Source organism: Empidonax traillii, unplaced genomic scaffold (genome assembly GCF_003031625.1).
Source record: "Empidonax traillii isolate 1590-97213 ecotype Southwest subspecies unplaced genomic scaffold, ASM303162v1 scaffold223:size1722714, whole genome shotgun sequence".
In the NCBI taxonomy this organism is placed as follows: domain Eukaryota; kingdom Metazoa; phylum Chordata; class Aves; order Passeriformes; family Tyrannidae; genus Empidonax; species Empidonax traillii.
Window position 1 is genome coordinate 1,626,236 of NW_020955416.1, and position 24,431 is coordinate 1,650,666.

The 24,431-nt window shown below is 43.3% G+C and overlaps 1 protein-coding gene across 4 annotated transcripts in view; it reads left to right on the forward strand.

Moving 5' to 3' along the window:
- CPS1 (carbamoyl-phosphate synthase 1) overlaps window positions 1-24,431 on the forward strand; it is a 156,752-nt gene that overhangs the window by 90,553 nt on the left and 41,768 nt on the right. For all 4 annotated transcript variants that reach the window (XM_027887819.1, XM_027887822.1, XM_027887820.1 and 1 more), the window contains 14 exons: window positions 755-883; window positions 1,394-1,500; window positions 1,888-2,029; window positions 4,959-5,036; window positions 6,529-6,627; window positions 7,322-7,417; window positions 9,761-9,950; window positions 10,993-11,150; window positions 11,852-11,980; window positions 14,170-14,314; window positions 14,599-14,809; window positions 15,772-15,970; window positions 18,109-18,285; window positions 22,002-22,120. In XM_027887819.1, coding sequence (XP_027743620.1) covers window positions 755-883; window positions 1,394-1,500; window positions 1,888-2,029; window positions 4,959-5,036; window positions 6,529-6,627; window positions 7,322-7,417; window positions 9,761-9,950; window positions 10,993-11,150; window positions 11,852-11,980; window positions 14,170-14,314; window positions 14,599-14,809; window positions 15,772-15,970; window positions 18,109-18,285; window positions 22,002-22,120 — 1,979 coding nt within the window. The remainder of the gene's footprint in view (window positions 1-754; window positions 884-1,393; window positions 1,501-1,887; window positions 2,030-4,958; window positions 5,037-6,528; window positions 6,628-7,321; window positions 7,418-9,760; window positions 9,951-10,992; window positions 11,151-11,851; window positions 11,981-14,169; window positions 14,315-14,598; window positions 14,810-15,771; window positions 15,971-18,108; window positions 18,286-22,001; window positions 22,121-24,431) is intronic.

Consider the following 24,431-nt stretch of genomic DNA (forward strand, 5'->3'; position numbering starts at 1 on the left):
GTGTTTTCTGAACTTGATACGCTACACTGAGGGGGTAAAGAATATGACCTGTGCAGCAGCCTCTCAGCTGTGAGAAGAACCCCTTGGAAGATGAGTTGTCAAAAGATGAGGCGCAGCTTCTCTAAAGAACTAGCGAGGAAGGTCAACCCAATACTGTAAAAAATAAACAAATGGGGGAAAAAAGGTTCAGTGAACGTGGTGAATAGTTGAAACAGCCTCAGGGATATTGTGGAATGTCCATCCTTGAAGATATTAAAAACAGAGCTGACCCCAGCCCTCAGCAACCTGCCCTAAAGTTGAAGTTATCTCTGCATTGAGCAGACCTCCTGAGGGTCCACCATCCTCAATTGTTCTTTGACTATAAGATTCTGTGAAAATTTTTTCCTGTTTATAACACAATGTTGTAGCAGTCCTTGCTGCTTTAGCCACACAGGCAGACTGAAGACAGTGTCCTTCAGTCTGTTTTTTAATTTGTGTGGATATTTGTCTTATTTTTGATGTGTAGGACTATTTCTGGCATGTCATAGAACAGAGCTGTGAAGCCCTAATTCAGCAGTCAGAGTGAATGCTCTGTGTAAATGCGAGCATATTTTACATATGTACATACACTGAAATCCAGACTCAATCTTTGGGACATGGGGGAGGAACAACCTCCTGACACAAATTCATTTGTTCCCTTCCTGCCTTCATTTCTTGTTCCCTCGAGGGTTTTTTGTGGTTAGTTGGTTTGTTTGTTTGTTTGTTCGTTTTTTAGCGAGGTGCAGAAGTATATTTAGTTCCCTGGGACCATGACTTCACCAGCATGGATTACGATGGACTCATAATTTCTGGAGGACCAGGGGATCCCATGAAGGCCCAGGAGGTGATTCAGAATGTCAGAAAGGTACAATGTAATAGCCATAGGCTGATTATACTTGTTAATTTGCCATTTTTCTTCAAGTGCCTGAAATCCAAACAGTTGGTTGTATTATTGTGTTATGGGCCAAATATTGTTCAGTCATTTCAGCTGCCTGGAATTTTCCTTGTGTTGGCCCACTGGGAGTTGTCTCCAGTCCAGTAGTTACAACAAGGCTACATAGACCTTTACTGGTACCTTAAAGTACACGGTGCCCTTTCAGGACCTCTGGGACATTAGGAAAGAACAACACTGAATTCAGGGCTCCCACTTAGAATAATGCTGCACACTAAATGGCTGTAATGCAGAGTGTCATTGCTTATTCCCCTCGACTAGTCTGACATCAGGCTGTGCCCTGAGGCTTCCCTCTGAAGCAGGGAAGAGGAGGGAACTTTCCTTCCTAGGCTGTTGCCAAGTCTGTGAGGGAACTAGCATAGTTTTTGCTGGAATTGCTGAACAGAGACACTCCAATATCTCTTGAAAACCTTTTCATTTTAGGTTCTGGAAAGCGACCGCCCAGAGCCCCTGTTTGGAATTAGCATGGGGCATCTAATCACTGGAATAGCAGCTGGAGCTACTTCCTACAAGATGCAGATGGCCAACAGGTGTGCTAGCTCTTCTGCTTTCCAGGGCCCAGACAGAGCACTTCAGCATTGTGAGAGGCCACACCGCAGCAGTGCTTTGCTGCTGAGCTGCCTTAACAAGCGTGTCAGTAACTTCTTCATCCCAGCCATTCTCCTTGCCTTTAATTTAAACTGCCATGTCAGGCACTACTGTTTTTAAGGGTGTTTTGAAAGTATTTGAGGTAATTGATTCCCAACAAACTGAAGGATAGCAAAGTTTCTCCCAGGTTTTATTGCTTTCAAAACAGCTGCCAGTATTGAACAGCTACAGCTGAACTGCTGTGTATGGCCTCGTAGTTACCAGCTCCTCCTAACTGTGGCACTTGGACACATCTGGCACTTCTGTTCTCTGATTCTTTTTTCTTCCAGGGGCCAGAACCAGCCTGTCCTAAATGCAGTGAATGGACAGGCTGTCATCACTGCTCAGAACCACGGCTATGCCATTGACAGCTCTACCCTCTCATCTGGCTGGAAGCCTCTCTTTGTGAATGCCAACGACCAAACGACTGCGGTGAGCTCATGCTTTATTCCAGATACCTGCACAAGGAAGCCTCTAGTCAGCAAAGACTCTCTGGCTTTATGTCACCTCCTGGAAGCTTGCTGTCAGATTCCAGTTAGTTATCAGGGCTGAACTTGATGATCTGACCATCTACTTTACTTGGAGCTTGCCTTAAAGCCCACCATGGGTTAGCCTTTACCACTGTTTGCTGTACCAGCCCAAAGTGTAGGATTGTCACAGTGACTTTAGGATTGCTCTTTAACAGCTGCCTTAATAATTTCCCTGCAATTGGTGGTGCTCACTCAGTTACCATTGCCTCAGGGCTTGTGCCACACCACTGCAAGCCTGTGCCACCATTTTGTTGTGCTGGTTCTGTGTTGCCGAGCACAGGAAAGAAAAATATTGTAGTCCAATTTGGCTTGTTATTGTAAATAGGATTTCAACAACTAAAGCCGTGAAGGAGAGAGACTGCCTTTAGAGAGCAGCTTACAGGATCTAAAGGAGAAGTCCAATGTCAAGTGACATCCATGTCTGAGACAGACCTCAGGCTTTGTAATTGCTCATTTTAAATCTTTTCCATGAGGCCCAGTGGTGTGCAAGTTAGTGAAAGCTTGTTAATTATCAGGAAATCATTAAAAAGAAGGTATTTTCAAAAGCAGTTTCTCCCATAGGAATATGCCTTTCTCTCTTGTTTTGTGTAAATGCCCCACATCAAGTCTGGCAGATCAAACAGTTCTGTTCTGAGCTACCCAGCTGATGATTGTTGTGTTTGTCAGTTGTTGTTTTCTTTATCCTTACAGATGTATCTAAACAGAGACATATGTTACCAAACAAAATATTAATACAAAAAAATTTACAGCTGTTTGGCTCGATTTCTGAAATGGGTTTATTTTAGCTGTGTTAACAAACTGAACCCTTTAATTCCCAGGCCTTCCATGTTTGCTTTAGCTGGAGTTTGGAGACAAAGGTGGTAGGGTTGGACATGAGTCTTATGGATCTAGTAATGTGACATTCCTTTATGTGAGCCAGAACAACATTTCTGTGAGCAGCAACAGCCTCCTAAACCTCTGTAGATAGACACAGGACCGCGTTGGTTTGGCATGGGGCGCACAAACAGGATCAGGGTTAGATAGGCTGTCACGTGCAGTCTGTTCCATTCCTCAGTTTGAAAAAGAAAAAGCATTTCTCGTGGCTGACCTGACCCATCCCGGCTGGACAGGCCTAACACAGGTTTCCAAATATGGACAAGCCATGGAGCTAATCTTTTAAAAGATATTTGTATGGAACTAGAAGGAATATGTGAGCATTCAGGGAAAATGTGACAGACTGATGGAATTCTTTACTCTGAGGGCAGAAACGCACACTGTAATGGATCAGCTGTGGTTGGTAGCTCATTTCTCATTCCTGTCCTATGCCAGCATCCCACCCTGCAGCTCTGAATGGTACTGTGGCCCTACATGAGCTTTTGGGACTCCTTTGTTCAATCCTAAGGGCAGCAAATTATTTTTCCTTGGATTTCCTCCTGAGAGACTTCTCTACCTCTATCTGGAGTTGGGAGTCATGAACAACGGCATCTACAGGGTGGACCTTATAGGAGCTTCTTGGTGCTATCAGGCCTCTCAAACAGGAAATAATTTTTTCCTGGCTCCAACTAAAACTACATACACTGCCTCCAAACTCAGTTTGGGTCTGAAACAAAAGAACTAAACCAAACAACCAGAAATCATTGGATCAGCCATCTCTTTAATATGCCAGCTGGGTGCTCATGGGGAATTGATTTGCCATACATGAACTGAAGAATCAGCACAAATTTTGGGTATAAATACAGTATTCATCGAAAATCCTTCCCATAAGTCCAACCTCGAATTAGGTCATAATTTGGAGATCAAATATCATCCTGGAGTTCATTTGTAGGGCAAGATCACCATCTTGTGTTTGTTTCTTTTGGGGAGGCAGTCATGTCTTCTTTCCACTTGGCAGATCTCCCAGCACCTATGATTGATCCAGTTGACCCCTAACCCCTAAACTAATTGTCCTAGTACCAACTAGGACACATATTTTCTTCATTGGTTGAAGATAACTAGAATTTCCCATTAACTTAAACAATCTTTAACTGAATTTACTTCTTAGCAAAACAATCTCTTATTGATTAAGTTCTTGAAGCATTTAAGCTAATTTCTTACAGGTGTACTTAACAGTTCTCTCTCTGTTTGTTCCCATGTTTCATCTGCCTTCTACATCCTGAAACTGTTTGTAGTCCTAAATGAAAATACTATGCCAAAAAGCAAATTCCTTAGTTGACTAAGATACAGTTTTTATCTAAGCTAAAACTTCTAATTTCCTTAGTAATTTGAAAATGGAGTCCCCTCTCATTTCAGGTCCTTCATAGCTATTGTTTGTCCATAGCAGTAGTCCCCCTTCATCACTCTGCCCAACCCGGGGCAGAGATCAAGCCCCTGTATTCGCACTTAAAGTGAGTTATGGATCAAGACTGTGATCAAAAACCATTTCTATTGTGACAGAACCAATCAAATTGGGATGATAAAACCATTCATTCCTTAACAGCCTTGTTCCAGGTTATCTTTTCTTGCCGGCTTTTCTTCTCTGCCTAATCCAAGACTGACTCTGGAGGGAGACCGGTGTATCTGCTCTGTTAAGTTCTTCCAGATGAGCAGTGCTTGCTGTTGCAGTGAAAGTGATATCTCCCCTGTGCCCCTTGTCCATGCTCAGCTGAGCGTTAGCAGCAGAGCAAGAGGCTCGGGGGCTCATTGGAGGAGACATGGTTTGAAGATTGTGAATGAAAGGGGTGTAAATTTGACAGCCCCTGCAAACATATCCTGAAGTCCTTTGGCCTTCAGTGCTTACAGAGATAATGGGTGGCTTTCTGTTGGCTTGTTTGGTTGCCAAGAGATGTCTAAGAGAATCGCTTTTATTCCTGCAGGGAATCATGCATGAGACCAGGCCAATTTTCACAGCACAGTTCTATCCAGATGCAAATCCTGGGCCGAGGGACACGGAGGTAATGTATGAGGGCTGATCTGGGCTTGCTTTCAGATGGTCTGAGGAGTGCAGGTATGTACCAGCTATGGTGAGAAGCCTTTATGTTGGTGATGGTCCTACGTCTCGGTTTTGGAAATGTCAGGATCCTAACAGAGGGCCCAATCATGCATAGGCTTGTGTCTGCTTAGCTTGATGTGCTGCTAATTACAATCAGCAGCAAGGCATCTATTCACTTCTGTGTGCCTTGGATCAGTGATTCCATTCATACTGTGTGTATGCATTGGGTCCTGGTGGGATTATATCTGCGTTGGAAGTTACTGAAGTGCTTAAGCCTCTGCAGGAATCAGGCTCAAATCTCTTGCAAAAGAGACTGAGAAAGGAATAGCATTTTATCTTAACAGAAAAAATACTAGCCAGATGCTTTGTAATAAAATCATTAACTTTCTAATACATTTTGGTTCCACTTTCAAATTTTATAATTACTGTAGAATTATGTAAATAGATTCACACTTCCTCACGCTGGTTCTCCTAAGTGAAATGAAATTTTAATCCCCAATCTGTGACTTCACACAAAGTCTGTAACAACTGGTTGTGTAGTCACAGAGTATGACTAAGCAGCATCAGGGGATGTGGAAGGCAGAGGAGGCATGTCTGAACATAAATAAGCTATTTAGCATTTCCTGAGAGAGGAAGATGGAAGAATACATAGAAGTGCTTATTTAAATCTTAATTTAATGATGTTGATTAAACCTGCAAATAAATCTCTTGATATCAAGAAGTTTCATAGCAATCTGATTGACTAGTAAATCTCAGAGAACTCAAAACAACTCTCAGCTGTGTGTCTTTTCCGAGCCTGTGCCCTCGCACTGCTGGGATGGGTTTGATAACACAGTACATACCCTGATAGGCTTGCAGGACCCATCCCTACTCCTTCCATGAGTAATTCCCAACAGCCTCCCTCAGGGGCTGTGTGGCAAAAGCTCTGCAGTTGTGGGGTCAGGTGGGAAGCCCATCCCACTGTGTGTAGCTGCCTGCCTTGCCTTGCCTGCCCTGGCTGGAGAATGCCCTTCTGACAGCTGCTCTGGGACCTCCTCTGGAAGGACAGCACTGATTTAACACAACTGATGTTTAGATATCCCGGTTCAGGTCCCTGCTCTGTAGCAGGTGCCATTCCAGATGGTTCCCTGAGCTAGTCTAGTGTATGCTCTTCTGTGTTTTAGCTTTTAATGCTTTTAATGTTCACTCGTTGCGCTGCCAGCCACATAGAAGCAAAACACACAGGAATCTTACTGATTATTCCTTTCTTGAATGCAGCTTTGTCAGAGATGTCAAAGTTGTTAAAAATTTTCAGATAATGATTTCCTCTTCTCAAATGGTGTAAATCTACCTGCTGAAGGCAGCAGAGCAGAGCTGGTTGCTTGAGCTCACAAATGACCTTTTTTTTTCCTTCTTTGCTTGTTATTTATTTAGTTACGCTTTGGTGGTTAAATACATGTGTTTATTTTTCCTAGTTCCTTTTTGATTCTTTTATTTCCCTGGTTAAGAGTGGGAAAGGCAGTACCATTTCCTCGGTTCTGCCCAAGGCTGGAGTGACTGCTTCCAGAGTAGAGGTCAGTATACAGATACTTTTTTCTCATGCCTGTAGGTGAGGCATTTTAACCTAGTTAATTCCTGCTGAACCCACAGCACAAAATGGCACAGAAAACTGGTTATGAAAGTCAGAGGAGGCTTCCCTTATAAAAGTCCTCACAGTCATCAGGCCTCTCGTGTGTTATTAAGTCCCTTTTCTCAAAGAAAGTTTTCAAGTTGTGATGTTTCATGGATTTTTCTTTGCAGTTCTCCAAGAAAGGTACTCTCATAGCAGTGTAATGAGGTGCCCTGGGATAATCTGGCCATGAGATTCTGTGCCTGTAGCAGAATGTTGATGCTTGGTTGCTAAGGAAATAAGTCTGAAATTCCAAGTGTGGGCTGGGTTTCATACAGTTCTGCTGTCTTAGAAGGCAGCTGGACTTTGTGGGCAGCCAAAGTGAGGAGTGGTGATCTGTAAGCACACGATACAATGAACATGTTTATTGTATGCCCTGTTCATGAGTCATGTGTTTCTCTGACAAGAGATATATTAGAGAAGTCCAGTAGAAATACTCTCAGAAGTGAAAGTGCACTGGTTTTGAAAGTGGCTTTTTTTCCTCTTTTTGGAACTTGTGGTCTGTAATTTGAGATTCTTCATTGCTGCACGGTCTCTGTTCATTTCAACATCCACTGTGATAGGACTGACTTTTTTTCATGCTGTTTTGACACTTGTAGGTCTCCAAAGTTCTCATTCTAGGATCCGGGGGTCTGTCGATTGGCCAGGCAGGGGAATTTGATTACTCTGGATCCCAGGCTGTAAAAGCCATGAAGGTGAGGAGATACTCTGAAAATACTAACCTCATGTAACCTACTTTCCCTTCTCACAGCTAAACTGATCTTCCAGCTATGGCATCAATGGGACAGGGAAGCTGGTGAGGATAAATGACTGTAGGGAAATTTAGCCATTTTTTGTTGGTGAACTTGTTGCAGAAGTGAAGTGATTTAACCACTCAGAATCATCTACGAAAGAGAGATGTTGTTGAGGTTTCCATTGCAGTCTTTGAGCAGTTTGTGATGTGTGCTTGGTCACTCCAGGCTTCTCAAACTAAATGGAGATGAAGAGGAGGGACATGGTCAGCTACAAGCCCTGCTGTTGAGTCCTGAGGTGCAGAAAGGGCTCCCTTCCTTTCTAAACTCTTTCTCAGAGAAGGGTTTAGATGCAGCTGAATATTGGCTTAAGCCTTGGACTGTGTTAACAGTTTAAATTTAAAGGAAATGTAGAGGTAGTTGATCTTTCATGATAGCTTGATTGGGTTTCAGGTCTTATCAGGATGAGTATATCCTGCTGCAGTGGTAGCCAGCCAACAACAGCTGAAGGCCTGGCTGCTGCTATGCAAAAGATTTTAAACTCTTTATCGAGGCATGTTTTCTAAGGGGTATTTATTTTGAAGAGGATGAACTTTTTAAAGGTTTTATATGTCAAGTTTTGTTTCCAGATTAGGTCCTAGAAAGGATACTAGGGCAAAAACTCATGCTAGGAGAAGGTGTAGAAGGATTGGGGTTACTACTGGTAATCTAAGAGTTACCTGGGCCCCCCCAGTTCGTGTCTAACCTCATGTGAAGAAGAAGAAGAGCTTGTAAAGGTGTGGCAGTTTCAGAGCAGAAGTAAAAAGGCAGAAGTTGAAGCAAAGGGTTGCAAGGGCAACCTACAGGTGCAGTAAAATCCCACATCCCAAACAATTGGGCTAGAGGATGTGATAACTTTTTCCCCACGGCTGCTGTGAAGACTACCCCGTTTGGAATCATTTGTCTAAATCTGAAATATTTTCCGTAAGGATTTTATACCTTCCTTCCCTTCTCTGTTCCACGTGTTTCCAAGGAAAGCATGCTTCAGTGAAAAAAAAAACAATTTCTCACAGGAAAAAAAGGTCAGCAGAAATTTACAACCAGTCTTTAAGGCAGTATTTTAAGTTTAGCAAAGGAAGGAGAAGAAATGTTATCCAGCACCTGAACTGAGCTCAGAGTGAGAATCCCACTGCTCCAGGTGAGCTATTTCATTGTTCCCCCAAACCAATGTGACCATCAATCACAAATTTTGAACAAACACAGAGAAGTCCTATGGCATTTTCATGCTTCCTGTGTTCTGGGGGAAGACAGCAATTTCTATACTGGTCCTGGCAGCACTTCCAATAGCATTTGCTCAAGGGATGGCTGAATTAATCTACCGGCTTTATTCCTGTTTCTTTCTACTCTTTTAAAAATATTGTCACTATTCCTGTTTTTAGTGGGAGTCTCCATTGTTTCTTAACCTCCACAACTTCTATATAGCAAATCTTTCTCTTGAAATGTATTTTGTGCCTATAATTAATGTTGTTGGCAAGGGATTTGTTTGTAGAAGTTATTGCCTTACAAGGAGTTGATAAAGATCTCTGACTCTGATTTTTCTATTAATGAGCAAACTGTATTGAACTTCTGTCTGTAGCCAAAAGAGTGGCAAAAGTCCCACTGGTATAGCAGGAAACAGGTACTCTTCATTATCATTCCATCTCAATTTCCTATCTGTGACAGAGAAAAAGCAGTGTAAAGTTTTCCCTAACCTTTGTCTTGCATATAGAGGCAGAGATTGTCTTTTGATATGTGAAATATCAAATAAAAAAGTTATGGGACGAGATTTTTAAAGTCCTAACACCAGGAAAATTAAAGCATCTTTACAGAATGACAAAGCAAAAACTGTATTTTTGTTGCTTTTAGTAGTTGGTACAAAAAAATCTGAGAGTTACCTGGTTTCCCACGATCAAAGACCTACTGCTTGGCAAGAAAAGATTACCTTTTGATTAAATTTTTTGCTCTGGCACTTCTGACATCCAACAGAAGACAAACCCGATTATGTTGGACTTTGTTCCTGTCTCCTCTGTGTAACTCCTAGATGTGGTAAACAATTTTGACCAAATTTCTGAATTGAGTGGGAATGTCCATCCCCTCAAGATTCACAAAGAGGCAGAGGCACACAAGTAAAGAATTGGCATTAGTTCAGCCTCATACAAGAGACCAGAAATCTCTTATGGGATGTCAGGAACAAGACTTTTTTAATTCTGCTGTTGTTTTGAACCCCATCTCTCGCTGCTGCTGTTAGCTTCTTTATGCCTACTTTTAATGCAAATTTTAATTTTTCAGGAAGAAAATGTGAAAATTGTCCTCATGAATCCTAATATTGCTTCGGTGCAGACCAATGAGACTGGCTTAAAGCAGGCTGATGCTGTCTACTTCCTCCCCATCACTCCTCAGTTTGTCATAGAGGTCATCAAGGCTGAGCGTCCTGATGGAATAATTCTGGGCATGGGTGGCCAGACTGCTCTCAACTGTGGTGAGTGGGATTACAGGTGCCTTGCCACTCCTTGCAGGCAGACTCACAATTTTTGCCACATAACAAGTAAAGTAATAAAGAACAGGACCAGAGGAAATGGCTTCTAGTTGCACCAGGGGAGGTTTAGATTGGATGTTAGGAAAAATTTCTTCACTAAAAGGCTGGTCAGGCATCGGAACAGACTGGAAGTGTTCAAAAGGCGTGTGGAGGTGGCACCTGGGGACATGGTGTAGTGGTGAACATGGGGATGCTGGGTTAATGGTTGGATTCATTGATCTTAGAGGGCTTTCCCAACCTTTATGATTCTATGATCCCACCACATGTTCAGCAGTTTATTTGTGCAGGCATGCAAGACATTCCTCATACATTGCCTGGCTTACTGAGGGAGTCACTGCTGAGCTGTGAACATAACATCGAACTGTTGGATTTGATACTTAAAAATAATTAATATCTCCTGTTTTTCAGCTTAATTCTTAGTTACGGTAGTTAGATTTGGGATATTCAGACCACCCTGAAGCAGGAAAATTTACCTTCATTTAACTTCTTAGACCAGTATTCATCTGTGCAGCTTTGCTCTGTGTTGCAGATGATGGCCAAGCAGTAACTGTACTAATACCCTGTATTAACATCCCTCTTTGATTTGAGGACAAAAAATTTCATGTTATGGTTCTGAGATCTAGTACTGAAAACGAATAATAAAATTAGCTGTTGATGAGGCCAGACAAGTTGTCAGCTAGTCAGATATCTTTTGAATACTTTCTTCTGTCTAAGTTTTCCAGACTTTCTGGATTCTTTACTGTGAGGGTGGGGAGGCCCTGGCACAGGTTGCCCAGATAAGTTGTGGATGCCCCATCCCTGGAAGTGTTCAAGGTCAGGCTGGACAGGGCTTGGAGCAACCTGGTCTAGGGAAAGGAGTCCCTACCCATGGCAAGGGATTGAAATGAGATGATTTTTAAGGTCCCTTCCATTCTGTGATTCTAATAGTTTTATGATTCTTCATCTACTATCAATCCTCAAAACTGTGTCCTTGTTTACTCTGCAGGAGTGGAACTCTTCAAGCAAGGAGTCCTGCAGCAGTATGGTGTGAAGGTTCTAGGTACATCAGTTGAATCCATCATGGCTACAGAGGATAGAAAGCTCTTTTGTGATAAACTGACTGAGCTAAATGAAAAGATTGCTCCTAGCTTTGCAGTGGAATCGGTAAATCAGATAATTTTGAAGATGTGATTACTGTTACTGTTACCTATTTGAGTTAGTAAAAGTATTTCTAGTTTTGTTGAGTGAAAGCTGAACGCAACTGTGGATACTGTATGCTTGCATCATCACTCCTCAGGAATTGATGCTGAGTCACTGATTTAAAATCAGTGAAAATGCAGTTAAGCACTTGGAAAGCCTAAGCTAATTTACTCATTGACAAGAAAAGTAAATTTGGTTGAAGTGACTCCTGTGCTGCAGCACAAAAATGAGATGTCACGGGTTTAGACTTTGGTGTTTAGGTCCTCAAAATCAGCAGTGCTGAAATATTTCTTGAGGATGGGAGTATGAAAATAAAGAAATAATTCATGGAAACTGAGTTTGGAGTAAACCAAACAAGTCTTAAACCAGGCTATCTGTTGAAGGGGTTATTTCATGCTAAAGTCTCTGGAGACAGACCTGGTAAGGAAAGTGAAAATGTTCATAGAAGGTTGGCAACAAAGTCCACACATAGCTAAAGACAGAAGTTACCTCCCTGAGTGCAGTTTGCTGCAGCATTACAAAGCCAACTGTTATTATTTTCATTTTACCTTCGAACAGTTTAGTGTCTTACTGATGGGATTTCCAGGTAACTGTGGAAGCAGAGTTGAAGCATTATTCACCTGAATTTTTCTCTCTCTCTGAAATGCATTCCCCTCTCCTTTAAGGTTGAAGAGGCTCTGAAGGCAGCCGAAAACATTTGTTTCCCAGTCATGATACGTTCTGCCTATGCCCTCGGTGGCTTGGGGTCAGGCATATGTCCCGATAAGGAAAGTTTGCTGGACCTTGGTACAAAGGTATGTCTGGAACTGCAGGCTCTGGGAATAGAACTGAACATCTGATTATCTTAGGTGCTCTTCTAATAGTCACAGGCATTGGAATTGTACATACCCTACCTTTCACCTTATCTGTAAAACGTTGCCCTGATTCCTTCTACTGACTTGGAAATGGCTAAATGACAGATCTGTTAAATTCATGACAAACAGTCATCATTTGAGCAAGTTTTTCCAGCAGTTTTGGTCTGAAATGAAACATACTGGCCTATATTCACCTCCTTTCGTGAGTGAATGGCACATGAATGAGGTCAAGGAGTTTGAAACATCTGAAATGCTGAGTGATAATGTAGTCTCAGGGACAGGAGAGCTGGGAGCCTCAGGCCTCTGATGTGTTTCTATCTAAATATGGTATTTTTACTAGGTTAAAATCTCACGTAGAGATTTAGCACTAAATTTGACATTTAGTGGCCATCTCTGGCTATGAGGACGGCTCTTTTTCTGTAGGAAGTCCAGGATTGTTGTTTAAATATTTTCTGTGAAAAGTAAACAGGTAACTGGGGAAAACAAATCAAAAGCTTTCTTCCTTGGCAGAAATGCAGAATTTGGGGAAATAAAAGTATCCACGGGGCTCTAAACTTATTGTGTTTGTCTTTTCCTGGTTTGCTGAACCTCTCAGTTTGTCTTGGGGCTTGGGGATCAGGGCTGGCAGACGTGGGAGGAGGTAGTGGGTGCAGTAAAACCCTGTCTTACAGATTGACGGGGAGTTGGAAACATTTTGCTTGCCCAGGCTTGTCCAAAAACCCTGGGAGTGCAGCTGTCTGAAAGGTTTACGTAAAAACACTTTTTGGTAGGAAACCCCCTGGTTGCTCAGTAGGAAATCCTGGTTTTAATCTGCACGTCTTGGTGGTATTTTTAAAAAGGTGAGCCTGCTGCCTACCAGTGCCCCCCAGATTCCTGTCTGCAGGGCTGCTCCTCAGCCACTCCTCTCCCAATTTATACTTGTGCTGGGCTTACTTCATCCTAGGTGCAAAATCTGGCACTTCTACATGTTAAATATCATCCCATTAATCGTAGCCTCGTTGATCCAGTTGATCTGGATCCCTCTGCAAGGCATCCTGTCCGTCAGAGAGTGAACAGCACCTCCCAGTTCAGTATCAGTGTTTTAAAATTTACAGTGAAAACCCACTTGACTTTAGTTGAATTAACTGAAATTTGGATGCTCGTTTTCACAACCCAGCAGAAACTCTGTTCTTTTTCCGTTATGAAGGTGATCTGTAGTAATTCAGTGAACTGGTTTTTCAGGCACTGGGTTCTGAATTGTTCGTAGTTCAGATAACTGAACACAGCTAGTTCAGGTAACCTGGCCTTTAGTTCATGTCTCCTGAGCCCACTCATTGAGTGAGAAAAGACAGACACAGGAGCAGTGAGGACTGTTTTACAGGACAGATTGATAGTGTGCCCATTGCTTCGTAGGATTTAAAATGCAAATTGATTAATATTTTCTATCTTCTCATATTAAGGCCATTTATTCACTTAGATTATGCTCATTTACCAACAAACTGTATTTGTCATTTTTGACTCATGTGCTGAGGAGTGCTTTCAAGATTAGTTTAAGAATAAATCACGACCCTTGCCTCTGGTTAGTGTGCCAATGATAAGCTGCATTATTAGTGCTATTAATGGTGTAGTGTTTGCTGGCACCCTCAGTCCCCATTACTCTGTCATTTCTGCAGTGTTCTCCTACTGAAGTCCTTGGGCCTGCCCACATAAAAGGATGTGTTTGTTGCATGATTGAAGCATTACATGTTTTTACATTCCTATTTGTTATTTATATGCCACTGCAAGCACACCTGCCCTACCTTTTTTTCTTCCATCCTATCACATAACTGTTTTCTGTGCCTTTCGAATGAAGCTGAAGCAATTAAAAATAAACAATGAGAGAAATATAAAATGCTTGTTATCAATGGTATGAGCTTTACATCTTTCAATTTTCTGATTGGTCTGGGGTATCTGGACATAAGCCACAAAAGTCTTAGATATGGAATATGTTCCAATAAGGGTTTTGGTGGGTTTTTTGGGAGGGAAGTTTTTGTTTGTTGTTTTGTTGTTTATTTTGCTTTGTTGGTGTTTTTTGGTGAGTTTTTCTTGTGGTGGTGGTGGCGGCTTTTTTTTTTTTTCCTTACTGTGTGTTTTCCCTGACCTGTTCCCAGGCATTTGCAATGACTAACCAAATTCTGGTGGAAAAGTCAGTCGTTGGCTGGAAGGAGATAGAGTACGAAATTGTGAGAGATGCTGCTGATAACTGTATTGCTGTCTGCAATATGGAAAACATTGATGCTATGGGAGTGCACACAGGTAGGCTTGGGCACGTGGTGGCTCACTAGAAATGGCTCATTAACCCTTTTTATGCAGTGCCCTTCTGCCTGCTGTTATTGACAGTTCTGTGACTGATGAAGTGAGCTCTAGAATTACCCTTGTGGTCTTGGATAAAGCTAGCTGGGGTGTGAAACAGTTATTTTTAAGCTCAACCCACCTCATTTCTAGCAGTGGGTTGGCAGAGACAGTGACCTATGAGGCCAGGATTTACTGCTGCTGAGCTGCTTCTCATTTCCCATCACTTCTGCCTTTTTGACAAACAGGAGATTCTGTTGTAGTGGCTCCAAGCCAGACGCTCACTAATGAGGAGTTTCAGATGCTGAGGGATCGTGCCATCAAAGTTGTCCGACATTTGGGTATTGTGGGAGAGTGTAATATCCAGTTTGCTCTGCATCCAACTTCCCTGGAGTACTACATTATTGAAGTTAATGCCAGACTCTCGAGAAGTTCAGCTTTGGCCTCCAAGGCGACAGGGTAAGATTATTTTAAAAGCCCCGCATGCTACAGAAAAACAAATGAATACATAAAAACGAGGGGAGCAGAAGAAAAAGAGGGAATTTTAATAATTCTTTTCATTCATGTCTTATTTAAATATGTGACAACCACAAGGAAGAAGAATTCCTGCATCTGCTCTCCATGCAGTTAAAACATGGAGGATAAATTTTCATAAAGGAAGACTGAATTTGGCTAGGATTGACCCTTGGAGAGCCAGCCCTACTGGGAGATGGGTTAGTCAGCTCTCCAGGTCTATTCCACCCTGCTGACGCTTTTTACTACAAATGGAAAAACTCCCAGGAAGTGTGTAGGGGGGAACTAATAGCTGTCCTTACAAAGCACATACACTGTATCCATATGTTGGCTGCAAATCATCTCTGGAACTCAGAGGACACAGTTACTGATGAGCTGTCTGTCAGATTGATGCAAATGGCCCAGCTAGCTGTCTTTGTTTTGTTGGCTAATCATAACCTAATCAAGATAAGGATGGTCAGAGCAGGCTGTTTAAAAATTGGCTTCTTAATTGCACTTTGCAGATACTGTTGAGAGGCACAAAATAATCTCCAGTTTGCAGTTCTAGCAACTCTTGTGGTGGTTGAGGAGCCATAGCAGGCCTGAGATAAGCCATGATGTTGGGCAGTGGGTGTTTGACTGTTTCCTTTTCAGATGACAGACTTGCAGCAAAAGGTGTCTGTTAGTGTGGGCTTATTGGGGGTGTGGCAGATGCTGAAAGTCGTGGCTTTGTGGATAAAAAAACAAGGCCCAGATCTAAGGAGGTGGATCTGCAGTGTGTTGAGGTGGGAGGCTGGATGAGCACAGGAACCTTCCATTGTACTGAGGAGGGGTAATCACTTCACATCGGGTTAACTGGATCCACTCCTGGGATTTGCAAAAGCAAAGTACTTCCTACTCTACTGTTCTCTACCTCTCCTATATGGCAGGTATCCATTAGCCTTCATTGCTGCCAAAATTGCCCTGGGGATTCCCTTGCCAGAAATCAAGAACGTTGTGACAGGAAAAACCTCTGCCTGCTTTGAGCCCAGCCTTGATTACATTGTCACCAAAATCCCCCGCTGGGATTTGGACCGTTTTCAGCACGTATCCAGCCGCATTGGGAGCTCCATGAAGAGCGTGGGAGAGGTGAGTGCAAGACTCTCCCCTTCCCTTTCGTTCCACCGTTTGGGAAAGCCAAATTTCTCTTTCTTGGAAACCCTCAGAATATCTGTCTTCAAGGACCTAATGAATTTGAGGGTTTTTATTCAGCTCAAACAATTTTTATCTGGTATTATAATTAATTGAGATGAGTTAGGACTGTGTAGTCTTGGTTATCACAGTGTGGATTCATAAATGGTTTGACTCCTAAGGGAAGAGATCACTATGGATTACCTGAGGTTGACTTCATTCTTAACACTTACTCCAGGACTCTCAGAGTAATTTTTTATTTTGAGGTTCTGTAGTAGTGGTTAATTAGAGTAAAACTTCACAAGTTGTAGTCTGGATTTTCAGGGATGCCCATGAGCCACAGCTCTCAGTTGTTCCCAAGTTATTTGTCCTCTGTGTTAAAACCATATGCCAGATCTCAGCCTACTCCTGCTCTTGAAATCCAAACAGAACCTGTAATTTTGCTCTGAAGTTTTGACTTCTCTTAGTGATTAAGTCTCTTACATCAGAATTTAAGGTGTCTGTACAATTACAGTATTTTCAGACAAAATATTAAGAAGAGGGAAATGAAGCAAAATGGGTAAATCACGCACTTAATTAGTTAATTACCTATCAGCTACCAAAGCAAAATAATAAACTGTGTATTTTTTTCAGTTGCCTTTCTTTCCTAGTGCTTTTTAAGTAGCTATTTTATTAAATTATATTGACATATAAGACCTTCCTAACATCATTGTTGTCACGAGACAACAAGCCTTTATCAGAACTGGAAGAATTATTTAGAATTTGATTTTCATTAGCAGTTTTGGCTTTTTATGGCAGTGAGAGTTTTTTTGTTTGTTTGTTTTTGTTTTCAGTGAGTTGATGCTTCCTGATGTTAAGCCTCTCTGCCTAGGGGTTTAGGGACTGTTTTGTAGGGCTGGGGTTCCCAAATACATTTTCCTTGTGCACAGTGAGCTGTAAACACTTGCTGGCCGTACACACTTGCAGGAGGAAGTGTCAAGTCCTTCCAGTGCTCATATGTCACAGAACTGCCTGAACCTGTGTCCTTCTGCAGGCAGGATGCTGGGTAAAGGCAGAAGGGAGGTCTAGGAAGAGTCAGTGTTGTAACAGTGCAGGGTGAACCGAGGCAGGGATGGAGAAGCTTAAGGGATGCAGTTTGCAGTTGGTGGAGGTATTGAGCAGAAAGGTTAGTCTGCAGAACCTGTCAGCAGGAGGGGGAGTGAGTCCTTGAGGCAAAGAGTTTCTTGCCACTGTGTCTCTATTAGTCGGCACAGTCGTCTCCCCATGCCTGGACTTGAAGCCAGATCACAGCACCTACTGCACTTTTATAAACTGAACAGGATGGTCTGGCCTGGCTTTTCCTGAGCTCTGCTTTGCTGGGCAGTGGGCCTGGAGCTGTGAGAGAAGAGAAAACGATGATTGTATTTTTTCTTTTGACATTTTTCAGCATTGTGTTTGAGACGATTTTTATGCTGTTAGGGTTGCACTGCACTGGGAAATAAAAATGTAGACGTTTGAGGAAGGGTTCTGTTACCTTGCAGATTTCCAGAGAGAAAGGTTTCTTTTCTTATTAGATATGATGTCAAGACTGAAAGAGGGAAACCCCAGTGCTGCTATGCCAAGGAGGAGTAATCCTTTAAGAGAGCCCACGCAGGGTAGAGTTACTGTTAAATGTAATTTGAAGCAAGAGGAGCAGATTTCTCCTGAACCTTAACATTCCCACAGTAAGTTTCTATCTCTAACAGGTTGTTAAACAGAAATATCATTCTACATTACTGTACCCATGCTACTAGATAATGGCTCTCTCTACCAAAGTGCATCAAAACAATTTACAGGGAAGAGCAGTGGCTTCCTGTATTTCACAGACAGGGAGACAGAAGCAGAAAGGAGTCTCTTCTCTGGAACTCCCCGTTGATAATGTGGGCACAGTCAGACCTAGAAGTGGGACTCCCAAAGCTCAGTCAGCTGCATCTGCCTTAAACCATCAGGGCTATCTTATGGAGGAGTCCAAAATCTGTCGTCTTTCCATATGTGTGTCTTCATGGTTTCAACTTGCACTCCTGTGTCACTGAGGGCACAGCTCACCGTAGCTAATGTGGAAGTGCTCTCCATTGCAGGTCATGGCTGTTGGACGCACTTTTGAAGAGAGCTTTCAAAAGGCCCTGAGAATGTGCCACCCCTCAGTAGATGGCTTCACTTCACGTCTGCCTATGAATAAAGACTGGCCAGCCGTTGTAGATCTCCAGAAGGAACTTTCTGAGCCATCCAGCACTCGAATATATGCAATAGCCAAGGTAACAAAAGATAAAAAGGCCTTGACCTTTGTCCCTTGAATTATAGCTACAAGATTGGGTCGACTGTGGTCACAGAGTTTTCTTCACTCCCTTGCTTCCCTCTACCAAGCACACTCGCATTCTATCCCTGTATAGGGTCCTTGCTGATGCTTCCTTCATCTTCCACGTTCAGGTAATGTGTTTGTCTCTTGGTGGCACGGTCTTAGCCAATGCTCATTGCATTCAGGTGCATTCCTGTCTTCTGATACTTCAGTTTGTAACTGAGCGCTGATGGAGATCTGGATCACTTTCCTTTCCTCTAATACTATATTCGTTGGATAAGCATTGGCTAATGTTCAGCCCTGGTTTATACTAGTGGAAGTGCCAGTCAAAACTGGCAAATTTTGCAGATTTCAAAGGAATAAATGAAGCTCTTTTTGAGAACTGAAACAAAGGACGATAAAGAATAGCAAGCTGCAGCCTGGGAGAGCACTGTCTATTTGCAATGGTTGCACTGGTATGGGCTTGAAGCTAAAAAACTACACAACTCTATGTTTAATTTCACAGACAATAAATCCTCTGTTCTTTGAAACAGGCTTAACTTCCCGTAGCGTTCTTATAACCTCTCTCCTGTCACACAGGTCAAATCACTTCAGCCCTCAAGGTGTCTGGGTAATGGAGAGTGCTATTGTAAGGGAACCTAGGGTGTGAAATTATTTCTTGCCTTGTCTCCTCAGTGTTTGCCTGTATATATCAGATGGTAAATGTGGGATTAGTCACATTAGAAGGTAGGTGTGACTTCACATTTGGTTTTGCTGCAGCTAGCTTGTCCATCTGTCCATACCCTCTATGGAGAGGAGAGCTCAGCTGTCTTTTGGTTTGTGCTTTTTAAGACAGCAAACTTTCCCAGCAAATTACTCTTTTTTCTGCCCCTAAGTCTGTGTGGTGGAATGTGTAATGTCGTTGTGCTCATGTGTAGATACATCTTGTTACTTCTCCCCATGAGGGTGAGCGGCTGAGGCTGTGCAGTGTTTGCTGGGTTTTCACGTAGCTGTTCCTCTTATAAATGGCCTGAACAAAAAGCACAAGATGTTCTATGAATGTGGGGCTTGTCCAGCTATTGACTCCTGCTTTTCAAGCCAGGGAAGTGTGTGTCCTCATCTTTCAGCAGCTGTGTTTGGTCTTTATTATAGCTTTTTCTCGAGGCTGAGAGAAAAATCTTGCTGCTTGTCCCTCTGAGTGGCTTAGCCCCACGTCAACACGGGAGATGGGGGGAGATGAAGGGGAGTTTGGGTCCTACTGAACACAGGGTGTTCCCAGCTGCTGACATTTTCACTGGGAGCTGTTGTCAAAAGCAAGGTCAAAGTCTTAATCCCTCTCTCTAAAGAGCTGCCTCTGCCCACCCCAGTGCACTAATTCATCCCAGTTAGTAACTGAGGCAAGCTGTAGGAGCAAGAGATGCTTCTGGCTGCTGGGGCTGCTTGCCCAAAAATTCCTTTCCAGCTTGCTGACTTTTAAAAGCCAACAGTTATTCTCCATTAGCCATCAGCTTTATTTGGAAAAGGATGGAGCCCTTGTTGTATATATCTTCTTCTCCCTCCCGAACCCCAGTACTCGGCTCTCCAAGGCTTTTTACTTATTATCTCTCCTTTGTCTGTTGGATGATGACAACAGTAACTATTCAGAGTTACGAAGGGAGGGGAGTTCAGCTGCCATTCAGAGCTGTTGCTGTTGTGGTGGGGCTCCCTGTTGTCATGTAAAAGAAGGCACCTTGAGAGAGGCTGACATAGATGAGATGAAACAGCCTGCTGAGCAGGGATGCTCAGGTTGTGTCAGGTCTCTCCTGAACCTCTTAAGATTGTATAGAGTTAGTCTCGTGCTTCCATGGTACATTTAAGCTGTACTCCTTCACATAGATTTGAATACAATAAAGTCATCAGAGTGCTGTCCAGGGCTCTGATCAAATCCTACAACGGATTTTCTGCCTGGAAACTTGATTTGCCCCTGTAGTGTGCTGATTTGGGATCAAGAAATGTCTGCAAACTCATTCTTCCCTTCCAGTCTCCAGATTCATGCCACAGGGGTCAATATTTTCTCTGTCCCTCCTCTGATTAACAAGTGGGAGGAAGGATTTTTTTTTTTTCAGTTACCTTTGGTGATCCCTAGGACATTTAAATAAAGTGCCCTAAGCAAACTAAGTATGTGGTCATGCTACCTGTGTGTGTGTGTGTGGCTCAGGGACCACTGACTGAAGTTTGGAGGTCCTCAAGATGTCTGCGTGTGTTTTGTGAAAACAGACAGACAGAAAAAAGACCTGTTCACATCACACATCAACCTCACCCTCCAAGCACGAGGTAATCAGGAGGGGAAGGAGCCCTTACCAGTTGCCTCATACTAGTATTGTACCCAGGAATGAGTGAGAACCCCAACTTTGCTGTTGTCAGTGCTCTGGGATTGCTGAGAGGGCCTCAGGCTTCTCGTTGCAGGCATTGGAAAGAGCAATGTCTGTTGGGTGCCAAGTGCCAGCTGAAGGCTCTGTGTGTGACCGGTTACTCTAAAGGAGCATTAGGAGGTTTTCACCACTGCTTTTGACTGTGTGGTGACAGCAGAACATTGTGCCCAAGCTTGGCAACTGGGAGCAGTAATGCTGGGGTGTGGTGGGCCAAGCTCATGCCTAGATTAACGCTGGAGTTTTCTTCAGTGGCAGTTTCTCTGTCTTTGTTCCAGTGATGCTGCCCTGCAAGAAAACAATTAAGTGTGGTAACAATTAATGAGCCTGGTTACTTCAGCTCAGCAAAGATATCGTGCCGGCATTATCGTTATGGTTGATTATAGTTGTTTTGTCAGGAGAGTTGTAACTGTACGCCCATGGTGAGACCCAAGAAATTGCACTGATAGAAGATATATTACACTGAGGGGCTCTCCAGCATCTTCCTCTGTGGTATTTTGTTTTGTTTGGTTTTTTTTTTTTAGTAAATATTATGGTGTTTTGTAATTCATTGTCTCATAAATAATACCTCTGTGGGGTTCCTTTTTACCCCATGGCTGCAAATGATTGGTTTAAAAAAAAAACATCAATAAGCCCAGGAAGATAATGCAGGGAAATTTGAATGATCTTGACGTTAACTTGAGCTGGAGTGAGACAAGCTACAGTTATGCTGTAGCTGGGAAGCACCACCTGGGTTCAGACTTTCCCTTGCTTCAGAGGTCACATGCTTTGATTCAGCCTTGTATTTCAGGGGTAGATCAAGATTTATTTTCTGGAGCAAAGGGTTCCTTCACAGCTGAGAAATCTGGACATTCCTGGTTAACATTTCCAGATGGGAGGAGGTTGATGGTGGGCCTGAGATTTAAGGCAACTTGAATGGTAAAAGGAGCAGATGAGAAGTCGGTGCTGCAGTCTGAACGTGCCTCCCTGTAGTTGACTAAGGCACGTCCTCAGTGGCCACCCAGCCTTATTACCATTGGTTTGTCTTGTACTGGCTCTGTAAAAAGCAAATTACCTCTCTCTCACCTAAACAAGTGGGTGGTGCCTCCCTACACTGCTTGAGGGGCACAGTTTCTGTCGCTGCAGGAGACGGGGTCGTGGGGGAGATGAACCTTTTGATTTGTACAGCTTAATCTACTGAACCTTTTGTTTTTTATGCTATGTAGTTGCTGCTACCTATTTACAGGCGTAATCTGTATTTGTGCAGCATGTGCTAAAGGGGCTTTTGGTGCTGTCCTGTTTTTGGCAGGCCTTGGATAACAAAGTCCCCATGGATGTCATTCACAAACTCACGGCCATTGACAAGTGGTTCCTGTATAAGATGCACAGCATTGTGAACATGGAGAAGATCCTGAAGGAAGTGAGCAGGTAAAAAAACCCAACAGCCTTGTCCTAGAACACAAGGGAATCCTTCTTCTTCCTTCAGGGAATCCTTCTGCTGGAAAACCTGTGGTAAGCACAGATGCAGTCAATCCAGTGCTTGGAGCCAGCAGCGGTGTCTTAAAAACCCACTTTACTGCCTCACACAGTCAGCAGGAATTTCTGAACACGCTCTTTTTGGTAAAATAGGCCTATTATGTAGTTGGGCATCTTGACTGTTCTCAGGCTTATGGAAGTTCCAGTTTATTTTGGAAAATAGTCACTGCATCTCTGAGGCTAAGGCTGGGAATGTGGATGGCCTGCAAGGAGCAACAGTGTGCTGCACTCCTGTGCCTAGGACAGAGTTAGCCTTCAAACTCACCACAGGACTTGTCCTGACTTATTGCACCCGGGGGGCCACATAACCCTGCATTTTATTTCCAGTCTGGCCTATTGATTTTTAAGCTTTTCTACCTTGCTGTGATCATATAGTACATGTTGCTTTTGTACCGCACTTTCGAACATCTGTAGTTCTGAATGTATTTAAATATAAATCTTCTTTCTTCAAGAAAAATGACCACATAAAAGCAAACAGGAAAGAGAGCAGTAAATTAAAGCGCTGCGCTGTATTTCAGTTCAGCTTCTTGCTGACTTGAGCTTTCCCTTCATGGTTTACAAGGCTGGAAGAGCCTTCTTGCTGAGTTATTGGCTGTGTGTTGCTGGCTTCTCTGCCTCTGGTACCCGCTGTACTCACACATCTCACCAGATGATGGCACTGGGAGCGCACCACAGCAAGTGCATTAGTTCACCTGCCATCATCTGCATTTTGACCAGCTGCACGGTTTTAATTCAGCAGCCCTTGATCTCCCTTGCCCCCTGGAGCAAGCTGGATCTGGAGCTAAACAAAAATAAATGTGGAGGGAGATGCTGAAGAGAAGGAGTAGCTTGATTTTTTTTGGCAGAAATCTTTTGTTTGACTGCACGGGTTTTTGCCCTCTAACATCTGTGTTGCGTTGCATTTGTTTGTAGCCCCTTAAATATATCCATGCAGCTCCTGAGGAAACAAAATGATATCTTGAGAATCAGTTTAAATCCCTCACTGCTGGAGTGGCATGCTCTGGGATGAGGCACTTGGGACCCCAGAGGCTGGCTCCATCCTCAGCTGGTACCTAGGTAGCAGTCTGTACAGGCAGGCTGCTAAAGAGAGCCCTGAGGCAGTATCCAAACTTGTAGTTGTATCAGACACAACTAGTGTTGTGTCCCTTGGAGGTGGATTCATGCAATTCAGCTCAGATTGCCAGTGGTATCAATAGAGTCGTTGAATGGTTTGGGTTTGAAGGGACCTTAAAGATGAAATAGTTCCTCTGCCATGGGCAGAGACACCAGCCAGTAGACCAGGTTGCTCAGAGCTCTATCTAAGCTGGCCCTGATCACCTTCAGGGATGGGGAGGCCACAGCCTCTCTAGGCAACCTGTTCCAGTGCCTCACACACCTCACAGTAAGAATATTTTCCTAATATCTCATCTAAACATGCTGTTTGTCAATTTGAAGCCATCTCAGTCACTCACCAGGCAGATCATCCACTACCATAACTCACACCTTTCCAAGGAAACTGTCTTAACCTCCCAACCTGCACTGGAGGGAGTGGAGGGACTGTGTGGCTGCATTACATTGAAGGCACATTGGCACAAAGGCAAAGAGCCAGGGAAAAACACTCTTGACCTTAACTAAGAGACCAGTCCAGTGAGCCACATCAGGAAACATATCTCTGCAACAGGCAAGGGAAAGCTGACTGAGTGATGCAAATGAGACTTGGCACACATGTGCTCTTCCTGCAGCCAGCTGTTTCCAGTTCCCGGAATGCCTGGCATGAGTTTTACCTGTGCTACAGGATAATTTCCAGTTGAAAAGAATGAACTGTGACACCGTCATTGCTTTGAATCTTTCTGTTGTTGAAATATAGTTACCAGAACCAGAAATAGTCCTGTTCCTGCACACTGTTGCTGGTTACAGGCTGTTCTGACAAATCTGTCCCTTCTTTTTTTTGTCTCTGGATGAGGTTGGGGGTACTTTTGCAGTGAAGTTTTGGATGCATTTGTAGTAATGTTTCTGCCAAGAGTCTTGATTTGGGCCCTGCAGAGCAGTTGCAGAGACTGATAATAAGGAGATGGTCTCTGCCAAGGGGAAATTTAGAGCTAGGACAAGTGGGTATGGCAGACAGTTGGGGAAGGGGGATCAGAGGCAGGTGGAGGCCTTTGTGAACAGTTCAGTGGGGATCTTCCACACATCACATGCTGCCTTGCACCCTCACCCTGTGCAG